Source organism: Colletotrichum karsti (genome assembly GCF_011947395.1).
Source record: "Colletotrichum karsti strain CkLH20 chromosome Unknown Scaffold54, whole genome shotgun sequence".
NCBI lineage: Eukaryota > Fungi > Ascomycota > Sordariomycetes > Glomerellales > Glomerellaceae > Colletotrichum > Colletotrichum karsti.
Genome location: NW_024065954.1, coordinates 101147 through 116640, shown reverse-complemented (window position 1 = coordinate 116640; position 15494 = coordinate 101147). Strand labels below are relative to the sequence as shown.

General features: G+C 53.5%; 5 protein-coding genes across 5 annotated transcripts; 2 read left to right on the top strand and 3 right to left on the bottom strand.

Moving 5' to 3' along the window:
- Positions 1–1846: 1846 nt before the first annotated feature.
- Positions 1847–2701, bottom strand: CkaCkLH20_12075 (metallo-beta-lactamase domain-containing protein; the record flags this gene model as incomplete). The annotated part of the gene is made up of 1 exon (XM_038894789.1): positions 1847–2701. The coding sequence occupies one exon, from the start codon at positions 2699–2701 to the stop codon at positions 1847–1849; it is 855 nt and encodes a 284-aa protein (XP_038739869.1).
- A 1271-nt stretch (positions 2702–3972) lies between these two features.
- Positions 3973–5879, top strand: CkaCkLH20_12074 (ubiquitin carboxyl-terminal hydrolase; the record flags this gene model as incomplete). Its single annotated transcript, XM_038894788.1, has 7 exons — positions 3973–4057; positions 4132–4368; positions 4418–4528; positions 4611–5386; positions 5437–5635; positions 5693–5727; positions 5778–5879. The coding sequence occupies 7 exons, from the start codon at positions 3973–3975 to the stop codon at positions 5877–5879; spliced, it is 1545 nt and encodes a 514-aa protein (XP_038739868.1).
- A 327-nt stretch (positions 5880–6206) lies between these two features.
- On the bottom strand, positions 6207–9245 carry CkaCkLH20_12073 (uncharacterized protein; the record flags this gene model as incomplete). Its single annotated transcript, XM_038894787.1, has 14 exons — positions 6207–6433; positions 6496–6567; positions 6638–6755; positions 6813–6929; positions 6993–7161; positions 7696–7790; positions 7843–8178; positions 8229–8387; positions 8439–8580; positions 8635–8726; positions 8785–8879; positions 8932–8994; positions 9045–9058; positions 9118–9245. The coding sequence occupies 14 exons, from the start codon at positions 9243–9245 to the stop codon at positions 6207–6209; spliced, it is 1827 nt and encodes a 608-aa protein (XP_038739867.1).
- Positions 9246–9796: 551 nt separating this feature from the next.
- Positions 9797–11055, top strand: CkaCkLH20_12072 (proteasome regulatory particle subunit; the record flags this gene model as incomplete). Its single annotated transcript, XM_038894786.1, has 3 exons — positions 9797–10064; positions 10121–10356; positions 10414–11055. 3 exons carry the CDS (start codon positions 9797–9799, stop codon positions 11053–11055), a joined length of 1146 nt encoding a protein of 381 aa, XP_038739866.1.
- A 247-nt stretch (positions 11056–11302) lies between these two features.
- Positions 11303–15072, bottom strand: CkaCkLH20_12071 (uncharacterized protein; the record flags this gene model as incomplete). The annotated part of the gene is made up of 9 exons (XM_038894785.1): positions 11303–11782; positions 11832–12945; positions 13007–13256; positions 13312–13363; positions 14150–14244; positions 14302–14489; positions 14548–14629; positions 14685–14822; positions 14892–15072. 9 exons carry the CDS (start codon positions 15070–15072, stop codon positions 11303–11305), a joined length of 2580 nt encoding a protein of 859 aa, XP_038739865.1.
- Between the last annotated feature and the right edge of the window lie 422 nt (positions 15073–15494).

Genomic DNA, 15494 nt, shown 5'->3' with positions numbered 1-15494 from the left:
CGCATCTGGCCCGTGTTTGAGTCACACGGGGCACGCAAGCAGAAGTGGGTGTCACGGTGTCATCCCTACCAAACATGTGGCATACCTGTTGGTGCCTTGGGTGAGGTAAGACGAGGTCAGCATCGCATCCCATCGCCCGTCGCATGTCGTTATTAATCAACGAAATGCCGGCCGAAGCGGGAAGCGCGAAGTACCGATGATGAGCGGCGCTAGTTGTTGGTCGCTCTTCCGAGTCTCCGCCGTGCCGTGGGCCGCACCATTTTTGACTACAACCTAACGTCGCTGCAGCAGTGCTATGTGTATTGCAGCCCATCCTGTCTGTTCCTTCTCAGTTCCGATCATGTCCGTGACATGGGTCTGCGGCGGCACCAAACAAATAAAGGCATCGAGACGTTCCGCAGGGAGAAAGCCAGTCAGCCTTAGCGCACGAGTACATCACTTGGACGTTGCCTACCTTTTTCCATGTTAGCAGCAGTAACGCAGGGCTGAAGTTCAGGACGGTCTGTTTGTATAAAAACATGTGGGAGAAACAAGACGCCAATTCAATGTACGCCTTCGGCTTCGGCGGGTGGGCTCTCTCGATTCCACCGTTTTCATTCCGTCGTTGAGAGGTCAAGAAGCGTAACTTATCCATTCCATTATCAGATATCATTGCTACAGGGGCACGTAGGTAGGTGTACTGACCCCGCTCGTCACATGCGCATGCGATGGCACCGTGTTCATGGTCATGGTCGTGGTGGTGTCGGCCCCGTCCAAGCCACTTCGTGATTTGCAGACGCAATTCACCGAGTAGAAGCAGGGAAATAGGACGATGTATTTATATTCGGAAAACACTCGGCGGCCGCCGCCTCGCGGTAACTCTACCACGCTCCATCGTCTGTAGTTGCGGTGTGGGATCAAGTCAGTAAGGTATCTAATGACCGGGAGCACGGTATATACTTGAAAGGAAAGAGTCAAGTAACACTTACACTGGAAAATGTAAAATGTAAACAAACATGAAATTTCCACCACCCGCTTCCAACTACTTACGTACCTACGAAGTACCCGCCCAGGCCTAAAGTAATTAACGACTAGGTACCTTAATCTAGGTTCGCACAGAACAGATCCCTGCTCCGATCCATCCATCAAAATCGTGATCCCGCCTTCTCTGCCCTGCCTGGATCCACGAGTCCATCCACATTTTACGGCCCCTCTTCCCTTTCTTTATCGTCACTGCCGCGGACGCCGGAGACAAGTCGGAGCCCGACCCGCATCGATCACGGGATCGCAATCCGCGGCCTCGTCTCCTGATGTTCACCGCAAGTCAACATCTGGGTCACATCCAAAAAAAAAAAAAAAAAAAAAAAAAAAAAAACGTACATGAACCACACCACAACCCCAAAACCCCGCTGTTACTCTCAGCTTTTAGGTTAGCCACGCGCTGGACGTCATCCCGCTTCCGGTCAATGACTGGACCTGACATGGAACATGGCTCGTCCGAACCTTCCGAAAGCCCTGACAGCCAGCCTTTGCTACCTGTACACACCAGCCTGGCCAACATCACCGCCAGCTGCATGTGCGCCTGAATCCCAAGTCCCGGCTGACATTAACACGTGGGGAGCTTTTCAAATGTAATTCGAACCCGCCACGGAAACGTCTGGATGCTATCATCGCACGATCCACCCACCAGAGCTGACGGTTTCCCCGCCTCGTCGACTCATCTTCCTGCGATCGGATCTAGGAGAACATACCGTCTCACGGCATCGGGTTCCCGTCTTCGGCCCCGAAGTCCCGCCCAACGTCCGTCAGTGACTGTGGATGCAACGCGAATCCAGCAACGCGCAATGCAGAAAATACCACGGCCCGACTACAACGACGATCGATCTTTCCATGTCCATCTGTCGTTGCTCTGAGTAACCTTGTCTTCGTTTTCAAGCTTATCAAGAATCTGAATGACCCCACCGCACGCCGGAGCATGCAACTCCTCCGGCACATCGTGGTATATGACTTTGACCAGCTCCATAGGTGTCCAGGCATCCCGTGGGCCCTCTGCACCGGCTTCTCTCTTGGTCTTCAGCGTACGGATGACCTGATCCTCTCTCGTCTTTCTGTGGTTGATGTACTCGACGATTTTTGATGGGCCGTTGTCAATGACTGGCCCATGTCCCGGATACGCTCTGCCCTTGAACAGGCGCCGCATTTTGTCCAGGCTGTTGATATAAGTGGCGAGGTCCTCGAACACAGCTGTTCCCTGGCCCAAAACGTTGTCCGCCGTGAACATGGCGTCCTCTTCTCCCAAGACGAATGCCATGTGATCCACCGTGTGTCCCGGGGTGAAAATGGCCGTGAGGCTGGCTCCATCGACGACGAATTTCTGACCATCCTGAATGTCCAACTGGCCCTCCTCGGGTTGGTTTTTGTAAATCTTGGACGCGGGCGACAAACTGCGCAACTGTTCGATGCCGCCTTGGTGATCGCCGTGCCAGTGAGTGATCAACACAGTTTCGATGGCGGCCTTTTCCTGCTCAAGAATTGACTTGACGGCTGCTATCCAAGATGGCTTGCCCTCACCGGTGTCGATGAGTATGCGTCGGTTGCCCCGGCCGAGCAGGTACGTGTTGGTGCCTTGCAGCGTGAATTTCCCCGGATTGCCAGCCAAAACGCGGATGCAAATAGGGCTGAGGCGCTCAACCTCCGGCAAGGGAACGAGTTGCGTCGCCATCTTGATGTTGTTGATGACGCTTGCAGAGTAAAGATATCGGTAGCCGGAGGAGGAGAAGGAGGAGCGGTGGAGTCGTCTTGTTAGTCACGGACCGACGTTGTAAGCCCGAGTTGAGAATTTGCCTGGAGTCAGACCCTGCATCATCTCCTTATGAAGAAAACTAAGTACTGTGATCTGCGATGGGATTGTCAGAATTTGGGCAAAGCAAGTAACGGAAAGGCGCAATCGAGGGGTCGCAGCCAAAATGCCGAGGTTGATTGAGGCCGAGCGCCCTTGCGCCCTAAGATAAAGGTTCTTACCTTAGGTAGGTACTTGAGGCACGGTACCCGTTGCGCTGGCTTACCTCATCACGGCACTCATTGATTGCGGTGCTGGTGACCTCACACCCGCTGGCGTTGACGGCTGATCCCAGCTCTACTCCACTATAAAGTTCCATTCCGAGCGCTGAGAGCCAGTGGAACGAGGGGGCTTTCAGGGGCAAAGCGGCGGGCGGATAACACTCATTCTTATCGATAAGCGATCAGGTGCCGATAAGGTGATGGATAATGGGAATTATTGCTGTTGGCTGCCCTCATGCCTCCTGTCTCTCCAATGGCACCGGCGTGAGCGTGAGCGTGAGCGTGAGAGCGTGGTCTTGTCTGTGCACTCGGGCCCAGCTCCAACAATTGCATCTTCAGGGATCGTCCAAACCTCCCCGAATTGCTCTTTCCTTGCGCGCAGTCGAGATTTCGAACTGAGGTGCCCTCTCCGTTGCAGAGCGACAGACGCTGCTGCTACTGCTAGCCGTCGTGCTCCCTTCCCAAGGTAGCTTCCATTGCCGCCTTCCATCGGAGCAAACAATCACCTTTCCAGCGCCCGGCTTGCGCTATCTAGAAGCTTCATCACCAGCCATTGAATCGCTTCTCAACCCCAGCACCACCCAGCTGTCTTTTGCTCGGTTCTTGCCTGAACAGGTAATAATCTCTCCGTAGATTCCTCACACGAGATTTCCATCGCAATCCTAGAGACTGAGAGCTAACAATTGGTGGCAGGTAGCGGCAGATTTCTTGCCATCGTTTTCCCCGCCGTTCAACCGACCGCCGCCGATCGCTTTCCCTTCCCTATCGTCGCTGAGCCGAAAATATCCTTTCCATCACAGACAGCTACTTCCAGGCTGTCGCAAGCTATCCAAGATCGAACGACACCATCAAGACTGCGATTGACAGTTTTTCGGCGGGCTTCCCACGCACCAGTTCAGTTGAAGACCTTACACGGTCATCCACACAAACAAAATGTCGGCAAGGCCAACAACACCAATGTCGCCCAAGACCGCCAAGGTCAAGTCACCAGTTGCTGGCACACCTGTTTTTGGCTGCGGTCCGTATGCCCCTTTCAGCCAGGATTGGATACAGGGCTGGACTGTTGAACCAAAGCTGACCACAAACCTGCAGAGCATGTCCAGAGGCTGTTGTCACAGTCCCAGGACATTATGAACTCCTCAGTCTTCCACTATAAGATGATTTTGAAGAACATCTTTGAGGGTACACCAATTGTCCCCCAGACCTCTAAGAACTCTGATGGACTTGTTGTGACTTCCCTCACATCCAACTATCTCTGTCTTCAATGCTCAACCATTGTAAATGAGGACGACCGCCTGAAGCATGGCACAAAGAAACAGCACCGCTTCTGTACGTTTGCACCTTCTCTGGGCTTACCTGCAGCTGCTGACAATACCAGACGTGGACTCTCGGAGTGGTGCCCTTTACTGCCAGATCTGTGACGATTTGGTGTGGGATCCTACACTCGAGGAGTTGCGTGTACGAAAGATGGGCAATGGAACCTTCTCAAGTACGCCATGACCCCAGAGGCCATCCATCTGGCCTGGACACCCCATTCTTTTTGTTCGATGAATAGCTAACATCTTCCACAGACCGCAAGAGGAAGCATGACGAGATGTTCTCAGACAGCATTAAGGACAACCCTCTGTACATTTCTACCAACACAGCCCCGGCGTCTTGCAAAGCCAACGGCTTGCGCGGGATCTACAACGCTGGAGCAACCTGTTACCAGAATGTCGTGTTGCAGAGCCTCCTGCATAACCCCTTGCTGCGCAACTTCTATCTCAGCGATGGTCACCAGAGCAACGACTGCAATGTGTCAAATTGCCTGAGCTGCGCCATGGATGACATGTTCCAGGATTTCTACGCTGTTGAGAATACTAATGGATTCACGGCGGCTAGCATTCTCTCGGGATTCTGGATTTCGGAAAAGAAGGCCTTTGAGAATCTTGTCACCACCAAAGAGCAAGATGCGCACGAGTTTTTCCAGTTCCTTGCAGAGGAGCTCCACGAGCGTAACGGGGATGGTAAGAAGCCGGAGACGGGTAGCGAGCACACGTGCAACTGCATCATCCACCAAACGTTTTACGGCAAGCTCCAGAGTTCAACAACGTGTCAAAATTGCGGCGGGGTCACAAACGCCGTGCAATCATTCCTCGACCTCAGTCTCGGCTTGGAGAACCTGGGCCAGAAGAGGAAAAAGGGAGGGCAGAAGGCACCGAGCCTGACTCTCCAAGAGTGCCTGGACGAAGAATATGTCAAATATGACAAGTGCGAGTATCGCTGCCACAACTGCAACGGAATGCAGCAAGCACGAAGAAATACCAGTATCAAGCGTCTGCCTAACGTGCTTGCTATACAGTTAAAGGTTTGTCATGACCGTCACAGTGGCCGATTGGTTTCGCTGACCCCTTACAGCGCTTCGAATACAAGCAGGGGCGCCATGACAGGGCGCCGTCAAAGATCGATACCGTAGTCAACTTCCCACTGCAACTTAACATGTTGCCGTACACGAGCAGAGGCCGGGGAACAGAAGTGAAGGACTCCTTTGAGCTCGGCAGATCTTGCACCTACGATCTCCTCAGCGTTGTCGTCCACGTCGGCGAGATCGATACCGGTAAGTCACGGGCCCTGGTAATCGAACGTATAGATCAAGACTGACCTGCTGGCCCAGGTCACTACGTGTCCTACTGCCGGGTAGGCGACCAGGTGAGTGCTTCCCTGTGACGATGTGGACGCACCGGCTAATTCTGCCGCAGTGGTTCAAGTTCAATGATCACAAGGTCGAGATGGCATCCAAGTCAGATGTCCTCAGCGCCCAACCTTACCTCCTCTTCTACATAATCCGCTCCCTCTCCTAAACAGCTACGGGAGAAAAACACGTCTTCTGCCGAGAAGATGATGAGCAACGCCTTAAACAAAAGCATCGGCGGTTTGACCCAAAAGGGAGGGCAATAAGGTGTCTGTAAGCATTTGCCGGCGTTGGAAAGAAACCAGTCTTGCATCATCTTTGGGTTTGGGCAGAACCGCCTTGGATGTTAGGCTTTCGCAACGCAACCCAGGCGATATGGAAGAGCCATCTTTGTATAGAACAGCGAGAAAGCAGCGAATGTATTACTACTTTATGCCAGACTTTTCTCCCTACTATTTGAATGTGACTATGCGAACAGGAAACCACTGTAGTCCCGTCAGCTAGCCGCCTCCCGCCAGCTCCAGTCTTTACATTCAAAATTGGCGTAACAGTAGAATTCGTTGCTAAGGCCTCTAGCATGCTTTGGCTCAAAGGTCGTCGTCTTCACACCGAGGGCTTTGTACACTTTGGTGACGAGGCTCTCCATCCTCTCGCCAGTGCATACAATAACCCGACCGCTGGCTGCAGAATCTGGCTTCATCATCCATCGCACCGTCATGGCAGCTATGAGGTTTTCAGCAGCTGCATTCAATATGCAATCCATCGTCAGTAGCTGGGCTCCTTACCCTTAGTCTGGCAATCCTCGCTGAGGAACGGCGGATCGCATACAATGCGGTCGAAAGCACCCTTGAGCTCGGCTAAGTCGTATCGTGAGTTGTGTATTCAAGCCCGTTGATTCATTTCACGTGGATTCTGTGAGGATCGTACCTGGGAGCTTGAAGGGCTGTTGGAAGTCGTAGAAGACGAACTCTGGGAAGACGTTGAAACGCATGTCGTGCTCCAGTAGCACCACCTTTGGCCGTCCTTTGCTCTGAGCGGGATCATTCTTGTCCATGTCAGCCAAGGAGTGTATAACGGAGTTAGAAGTAGCCTTCATTCATACCAACAGGTTGCGCAATGCGACGAACACACTCGGGGCAGACACGACGCCGATGGTGGACCCCTCGCCGGCACCCTCGAGAAGTTGGCTAGCAACTAGCTTGGCTGTTTCATCCGAGTACTACATTCGAAAAAATCCTGAGTCCCGTCTTTGTGAAAGCGATCACAGCTATCAGTCACGTACCCAAAACTGCGACTCGTTCCAGTCCTCGGTGAAGGCGTCCATGGAAAGCGGAGCACCGCCCGCTGCGTTGGCCTCGGCCTGGGCTTGGAGCTTGGCGAATTTCTCTTGGTGAGCATCCTTCTCGGAATTGAACTCAGCCAACGCTGCGAGGGCATGGGAGGAGAGGACGCTGGGGGTCATACGTTAATCGCTTGTTTGCTGTGAGGGATTGCGGCGTTTGCGTGGTGGGGTGGCTCATGCGTTGAAAAATTCGCAAAAGTTTCGGGAGTTCTATCTTACAGTGGCTCGTCGTCGCTGTCTGAATTCGACATGCTGAAAAGATTTCCAGCTGTATACCTGATCCGAAGAAAGAGGCTCCAGCCGTCTGTCGCGCTGGTTTGGTAGCTCGGCCCGTTTGTGAATTGTCACTCGATGCTCTAGGTTGGTGGGTGGTGAGTTCGTGAGGGACCCAGTTTGCAGTGCGGGAAACCCGCGAATCAGCTAGCACGGCAAGCGTTTAATTAGTCGATGATTACCGGCAGCACCTACCGATGTCACAACAGTGCGGTCTTTCTGCCGCGCTCAAAGTATCTCAAGCCAGCTTATTCATAACTGTACATGGATTCCTCGACTTTTGCAACTTCTCTAGCTGACTACTATATACACTCTAAACGACTTGCTGGCCCTGAATCAATTTCCTCACGCAAATGGAACCCAGATTTACTGGTCGTCGAGAACGTGCAGGTACTTGCGCTCCTCCCTCTTTTCCTTTTCGGTCGCTGGGGGAAGGTCGTAGAAGTTGCCGCTGCGGAATCCTTGCTAGAGGGGCGTTAGTTTAGGAAATCTTCACGAAAGCCGCAAATCTTCTTACCAGATAGTGGTACGTGAACTTAGCAATGTCTCCGGGCTCCATGCCGAGGTCCTTGAAGGTCTTGGCCGACTCATCAATCTCCTGGTCAATGAACTCGCGCTCGATCTCATCGGCGGACATGATGTCCCACCAGAGATACTTGTTCAGAAGAGCGGCGACGGGCTGTAGAATCTGCTTGGGAACGTTGATGTGGCGGCGCTTCTTGAAGATTTCGCGGTCCACAAACTCGGCGATCTCGGCCGTTGAGTAGTTCTTGGGTCCGTAAAGCTCAAAGGTCTGGCCCGCCGTGCTGTCGTCGTAGAGCATCAACTCAAGAGCCTGGCCGACATCGATGGACTACGAACGTCAGATTTCAAACGCAGCCAACTTCAGAGATCAAAACTTACATGAACGGGCCAATATCTCTCCTGCATGTTGTTGGAAGTGAGGAGGTTCATGACGCTAGCAAGCTTGAGGAGAAGCTTGTCCTCGAAGCCGAAGATGGGTGCCGGTCTGACGATGGTTGTCTCGGGGAAAATACTACGGGCGACTTGCTCTCCGCGGGCCTAGAGGGGTGGTTAGATCAATGCCTGCGGCTAGGACGTGTTGCTTCTGACCTTGGTACGGTAGAACTCCGAAGGGGACTCCAGGCTGGCGCTGTGACTGGACATGTGGATGAAGCGGTCGACATCGTACTTGGCCACAGCCTCGGCTATCCGCTCTGTTCCTTCAACGTGAACATCCTCGAGAGAGAAGTTCCTACGCGCGTTGTCAGCTGTTGCTCTCCTGGTCTCTGTCGTCTAGATAACCTACTTGGTGGGGTAATTTCGGCCAACCAGGTTATAAACGACATCCGAGTGTCTAACGCTCTCCTCAATCGACTGAGTGTTGTGGAGGTCGTACTCCTATCGCAAATTTTAGCTGCCGCTCGCTGTCCATCTCGATATTACGTTGGGGGCGCACAATGAAGACGACGCGGCCGAGGTCACCGGCAACCTTGAGATGGCGCTTGGCCATCTCCTCGCGAAAGGGGATGACAACGGTGCATCCCTGACGAGCTGTCGTGCACAGTCAGACGTGTTGCGGCGCTCGAATGTATCTAGTTCGTACCCAGCCTGTTCACAATGTATCGTCCAACTTGGCCCGTTGCGCCGAAGACGGTCGCGGTGTGTCCTGTAACCCGCTCTTAGACTGAATTCGTGATCGAGGAAGGTAACGCATACCACCGAGAGAGTGTCTAGACAATGTGAGGGTCAGTGAAGCTCTCGGTTGGCGCAATTTGATCACTATGCCTACCTTCCGCCCTGGGTTCGCAGGATGGGCTTGCCGGTGCGGGTAATGGCAACGTCGGAGATGGGTTGCCTTCTGAGGACATTGTGTGCGACCTTCTGCGTTGACCGCACGGCGGTCGGAAAGGAGGCCATTGTCAAATATTGAGGCAGCAGCGAGAGAGTTCGGTTGCCTCCCAATTGACTGGCAATCGAATGCTTCAATACTACCGAAAGCTCCAAACCCGCGGGCTTGATCAAGAATCCCGGACGGAAGGTGAGCGGGTCACGTGGGGAGCACGGACCGTATCTGGTCATAGGATCGGAAAAACAACCATTGGTTCCAGCAGCTACAGGCCCACATCCCAGCTTAGGTAAGAGGTTCTGGGTCCAAATGCGTGTTTGCTAAGGCAGGTACGCAGCACGTAGCTGACTGACCAGGCTACTAGCTAGCCGCGTTATACTACGTCGTCCCTCCGCTCCGGAGCTTGCTTTCGTCAACGCATCCTCATACCACCTACAACGATACGGGTTCCGCCGAACGAAAGGGGAAAAAACGATATCAGACACTCGGATCACCGTTTGCGAACCCCAGAACTAACAACAAAGCTGCGACTTCCGCAACAAACACCGATTGTGTCGTTACCGAGCATCTGAAGCTCTCCTCCCCCGCCATTCGAGCCTCACCATCATCAACTTTCACCAAGATGAACGTCGACACAATTCCTGACTTCCTGGCGGAGCAGCGCGACGAGGCCCCGGAGGAGCTCCAGCATCTTGTTCTCGAGTTCGAGAACTACTGGGAGCGGAAACTTTGGCACCAGCTCACCGACGCCCTCGTCCAATTCTTCAGCCACCCGGGCAGCAAGCCTCAGCGGCTTCCCTTCTACAAGATCTTCATTCTCAAGTTTGCGGATAAGATCAACCAGCTTAAGCTTGTCGATCTCGCTCTGAAGGCCGCTACGGAATGCAAGGGTAAGGATCGCAGGGACAAGTAGAAGACAGCTCGGATTGCTGACGAGGCATGGCAGATGACGAGGAGCGTCTTGCATTCCTTCAGAGTGTAGCCAAGAAGGTTGACAACGAGAATTCACAAGATGCGCTCGTATATGCGTCGGTGGCCGTCGCCAGAGTAAAGCTCAACTTGGAGGATATGGACGGTGCTAGAAAGGATCTCGACTCAGCCGAGAGAATACTGGACAGCTTCGATTCGGTGGAGGCCAGCGTTCACGCCGCCTTCTACGATGCAAACGCCAACTACTACCAGGTGAGAGCTATAGCACTTCTCTGACAAGGAACATCGCTAAGTGGCATTCAACTACAGCGCAAGATGGACTTCGCCGCCTACTACCGCAACGCCCTCCTTTACCTCGCCTGCATCGACATCAACTCTCTCACAGCTCAGGAACGCCACAGACGGGCGTTGCACCTCAGCATCGCCGCGCTGGTGTCCGACACCATCTACAACTTTGGCGAGCTTCTTCTGCACCCCATCCTCGATGCCCTCAAGGATACTCAGGACTCGTGGTTCCGCGACCTTCTCTTCGCCTTCAACCGTGGTGATCTCCAGGGTTTCGAGGCCCTCTCCGCCCGCATGCGGTCGAAGGAGCTTCTCAATGAGAACGCTGGTCATCTGCGCCAGAAGATCTACCTCGCTGCGCTGACGGAGGCCGTCTTCCGCCGCCCGCCCCACGACCGCGCCATGTCCTTCAGCACCATCGCCCAGGAGACCAAGGTTCGCCCGGACGAGATTGAGCACTTGATTATGAAGGCGCTCAGCCTGGGTCTCTTGCGCGGAAACATTGACCAAGTCGACGAGGTAGCGCACATCACTTGGGTCCAGCCCAAGGTACTGGACATGAAGCAGATCGCCAACATGCGTCAGCGGCTGCTCGATTGGGACTCGCAAGTCAACCAGCTTGGTAACTGGATTGAGACGGCGGGTGGCGATGTGTGGGCTGCTTAAAGGACGGTATGTTATGGACAGGCAAAAATGACGTCTGTAAATCGGTCCAGGGAGACCAGTGTACACCACTAGACTTAGAGAGGATGAGAAACCGGCATTTGCTATGGCCGAAACGATTCTGATGACAAAAATGGCATGGCCTTCTGTTCGTGATATGCTGGTCCCGAGATCACGACTTGATATTTGGGCTGATCGTGCCACAAACTCCTCGCATTAATGAAAGCCCACTTGGGACCGCGGTCTAATTCTAAACTCTCGTCGCCTGGGAAGCAGGATGCCCAAGCACGATGATGGATCCCATCAGCCAGGCGGGCCACCACACGCCCCAGATAATGACCGGGGTGTACATGCCCCAGACGTCCCATCCAAAAGCCGCCTCTTTGAGAACCTCGCCGATGCTAATGTTGAAGTACGATGAGACGGAGTACAGTGCTGCCGTCGGTGACGCCAGTTGAAGGAACGCAGCACATGCCCAGCGAGCTAAAGGATGGTGCGGCCACGGCTGCATGAACGACAGCGGACTGGCCATGACACCAACGAGGAAAGCCAGGGAGAAGTTAAGCGTTGCCAGAGCTGAGAGGAACATACCCAACAGCAAGAGGGAAAATGACTTGATGAGCTGATACTGCTGAACGGTGGGGTTGTAGATGGATGTCAGCAAGGAGGACATCAGGAAGGGCAGGGCGCAGTTGGTGAGCGCAAGGACAGTGTAGGCACCAGACAGCATCTAACGCAAGTCAGCAATGGAAGTGACAATTGAGATCGTTGATGCTCACATTGGCGGGCACATGGTTGAAGATGTACAATGGCACAACGCCGAGGAATTGGCAGATGGCCACAACGCCCAGCGGAACGAAGAGATCACGCTCAACTGCCCGAGTACGGGGCGGCTGCGCCATCTTCTCATCCACAAAGTCTTCCCCGGAGCCTTTAAGCGAGCTACCAGCGATGCCTGATCCAAGTCCAGCCCTGGCGGCGAGGCTTTGTTCCTGGTGACCACTTTTTACCCACAATGAAATGGCAGTGATGGTGAAGCTTGCAGCCAAGATCATGGCGCTAGGAAGGTAGGTACCAATGCTGACGAATCTCTCCTTGTGCATGAGCAGGTAGAAGAAGAAGCTCTGGTGGAGGTGCTCAAGAAGGTTGTTCAGACTGCGGAAAGTGCCCTCAATCGTACGACCCATGCCCATCTCATCATGCCATCCTTCACCAAAAGGTTGCAGAGTGACAGCGTCGACATGGTAAGGAATGAAGCTGCTATGCGGGCCGGAGGCATGGCCTAGACCCTGGTTCAACATGCCTCGGAGCATCGTTCGCAGACGGTCCTGGTACTTGTCCGAGTGCGACCACATCTCCTGAATGGCGGTGCCCATTCCCATTTGGCCGCCAGCAATGTTGACGACGGAGTTGATGAGGTCCAGATTCGGAAGCTGGCCATTGATACCGTCATAAATGACATGGATCGACTCGAAACGGTGTTCCTGTGGGTAGTCGATTGCAATAGCTCCCTGTAGAGCGCCGGACTTCAGAGGCAAAGAACTCACGCGGGAGGAGTCATGGGAGTCATGATAGGCATCCACCCAGGCCTGGGTACCCGTCCTGCTATCCGGAGGGATGACCAGGATGATGTCCTTGGACCATAGAGACCACCTCTTGAAGTATCGGATCAGGCTCACGGCCAGCGGAATGCCGTTCTGGTTGAAGTGGTTGTCGATCGTATTCCAGGCGGCCACGAGCACGATTGCTTCCGTTGCGTCGCCGCGCGGGGCTTGAAGAATGGCGTAGATGTTTTCGCCAGAATAGATGTCACCAGCCGATTCATAAGTGTAGTTTTGGCGGCCGACCTTGAGACCGACGCTCTTCAGGATGCCTTCGAGTTTGTCGTTGATTCTGCAGCAAAATCATGTCAGCGTATAGTCAGCCTCGTCATGTTCAGAGATCGACTACCTACTCATAATTGGACTTGTCCTTGACTAGGTTGACCTCGTGCTTGTATGCCCGCAACACGTTTTGGTCGCTGCCTCCAAAATATGTGTGCACCTGACCCGGAAGGAGCGCATTTTCGGAGATATAGGTCTTCCGAGAGTAGTCATTCAGAGGCAAAAGAAAAAGCCATGCAATGCCGCCGAGGATGCAAGCAAGGGAAATGTACGGCGGAAGCTTGAGGATGCGTGGATCGCGTCGCAACGAGAGGGCCGAAGCTAGTAGGACCATGTCAGAGCTGCTTGTACGGCACAAGCCAATAGTAGTTTGTACTCACAGATAAGTCGCGACATGGCGAGAGCTGTTCTGCAGCAGCTTGGGCAAGCTGCGCGATCGCACAATCAGATCGGCTTGTATGCGCTGTAACTTCTTTGGAGGACAATCGTCATCTTCCAGGTCCAGGGGCTGTCTGTTCGTGGATGCAGGAGGTATGAATAAGGCAAGGTACCTGAGCTCGGGCAGGGGCCAGAAAGGTAGGTAGGTAACCCCCGGAATGGAGGGTCCAAATATTCAGTTATCCGGGCGCGGACTCGCCCCTGTCGCGAAGCGGGACTTTCTAAACCCCGGCTTCGGCTGCGCAATTCGACCACCTTGTAGTATACAGTAGGACCTTCTACCGATCCTCTCATGCGGTTCTATGCTTCACCCGTTCTTGTGAAAGTTCCAATACAAGTGGCGCCATGATGAATATTACAGGTTGAGGATGCCAGTCAAGGGCTCTATCTTCCGAGGCGTATTGTAAACAACAAAGTCCAATTGTTAACTTTTCCTCTATCGACATCTGAAGTCTCAAGACGTCGCCGTCGGTCTGAACGTACATTGTGGAGTGCTGCTGTCCGGCACTATACTCTCGAGAACAAAAAAGAGGAAAACATGGCAATGTTAGGCCCTTTCCGACACGATTATGCCGCATTTTGCCCCGGGTGTAACTCCAAACTCCGACCAAGATGCAACCCTCCCACTTCTCCAGCAACCCAAGTGTAAAAGACGTCCTTCTAGCTCAAGGACCTAGCCTCTGCGTGCTGCCAACAAGTGCAATCGGTGCACTCCCGCTGGGCCCGCTGGAGGGCAGAACGCCGAAACGACCGTATGTCTTCTGGTCTACACTTACGTAGTGAGGCAGACGTCCCAATAGGTTTAGTTTCGACTCGACCCAGCGCAGAGCCTTCTCAGGCGGGCTGAGGAACTTGAGGTATCCGAGACCAACTGGAAGAATATATACGTTAGAGAACGAGAGTAACTGCAACAGCGGCGACCACTCACAGAGATACCCAACTAAGACACCGCATAAGTGGCCCAGCAGACTCGTGCCAGGGACGAGAGCCGTGACGACCAGAACAAGAATCAAGGGGGTCGTCCAGGTGGGAATCGAGTGCGTCGCGATCGTCAAATAGGGATTCGTCTTGTAAGTACGAATTGCCTCCATGCCGAGGAGCAGGAAAACCCATATACTATCACTACCGTCAGCGCCGTTTTGGGCCTTTCCCCACTGGTAGGTCCCGTCCTTACCTAGCGCCCATGACAGCAACGTTGCCCTTGAGAAAGAATCGCTCGATCAAAACGTATACGACGGCCGGGATTGTAGAGAGTGCTGGCATATCTTAGTCTAGCGCAACTTATCTTGGGGTACACAGGTGTATTCGTACGGCCGATAAAAAGGGCTATGGAAGTGAGAGTGCCAAATTCAGCTTCGAATCGTTCAAGCAGCGGTGTCAGTGCAACCAAGTTAAGGAACACGTGTATGAAGTTGACGTGAACGAAAGGGTACGTATTCATCCGGTAAGCTGTAGAGAAAGAATCGAATGTGAGCAGGGAAACCATTGCAGAAGGGGTTTACGAGAGGGAGGACTAACAAGCTGTGAAGGAAAGCTGATCCGGGATCAACGCGCCCCAGTCCTTCACGTCCCAAGTGGATTGTAAGCTTGCAGCCCATGCAGCGACGATGGCGACGACTACGATGCGTGTGAACAGCGGCAGCCGAAATATGTAGGAGCGCGCCCGTAGGGTGCTAAAGGTCGTCACGTTGGAGGCCATTGTGCCGTCTTCTCCGGGTTTGACGGAGTCGATATTTGCGCGCGATGCTTGGTGATTTTTTGCAGACTGATTGGTGTGAAACCAATGTCAACGTCTGCTCTGAACAATGGGTCCTATATTCAGGTCCGGGCAACAGAGGAAGCTTGGGTTGGAACCAAGCACGCTCGTGTTTGGCGGCGATCGGGAAATTGAAGACAGGCTGTTGCATGCGCGCTGCCCACTCGGACACCTTCGGATGATCCCCCAAACATAAAGATAAGGATGGATACAATGCTTTGGGACCTTTCTTATCGCCACGTGACCTGGAATTCTGGGGGCTGGCTTAATTTCTCCCATCCAAGGGCAAGTCATCGTCCATCGACGTTGTTTTACTCTACACATCCTGTAGTATCATGGCGCCGGGGTGTGATTTAGCCCGCACT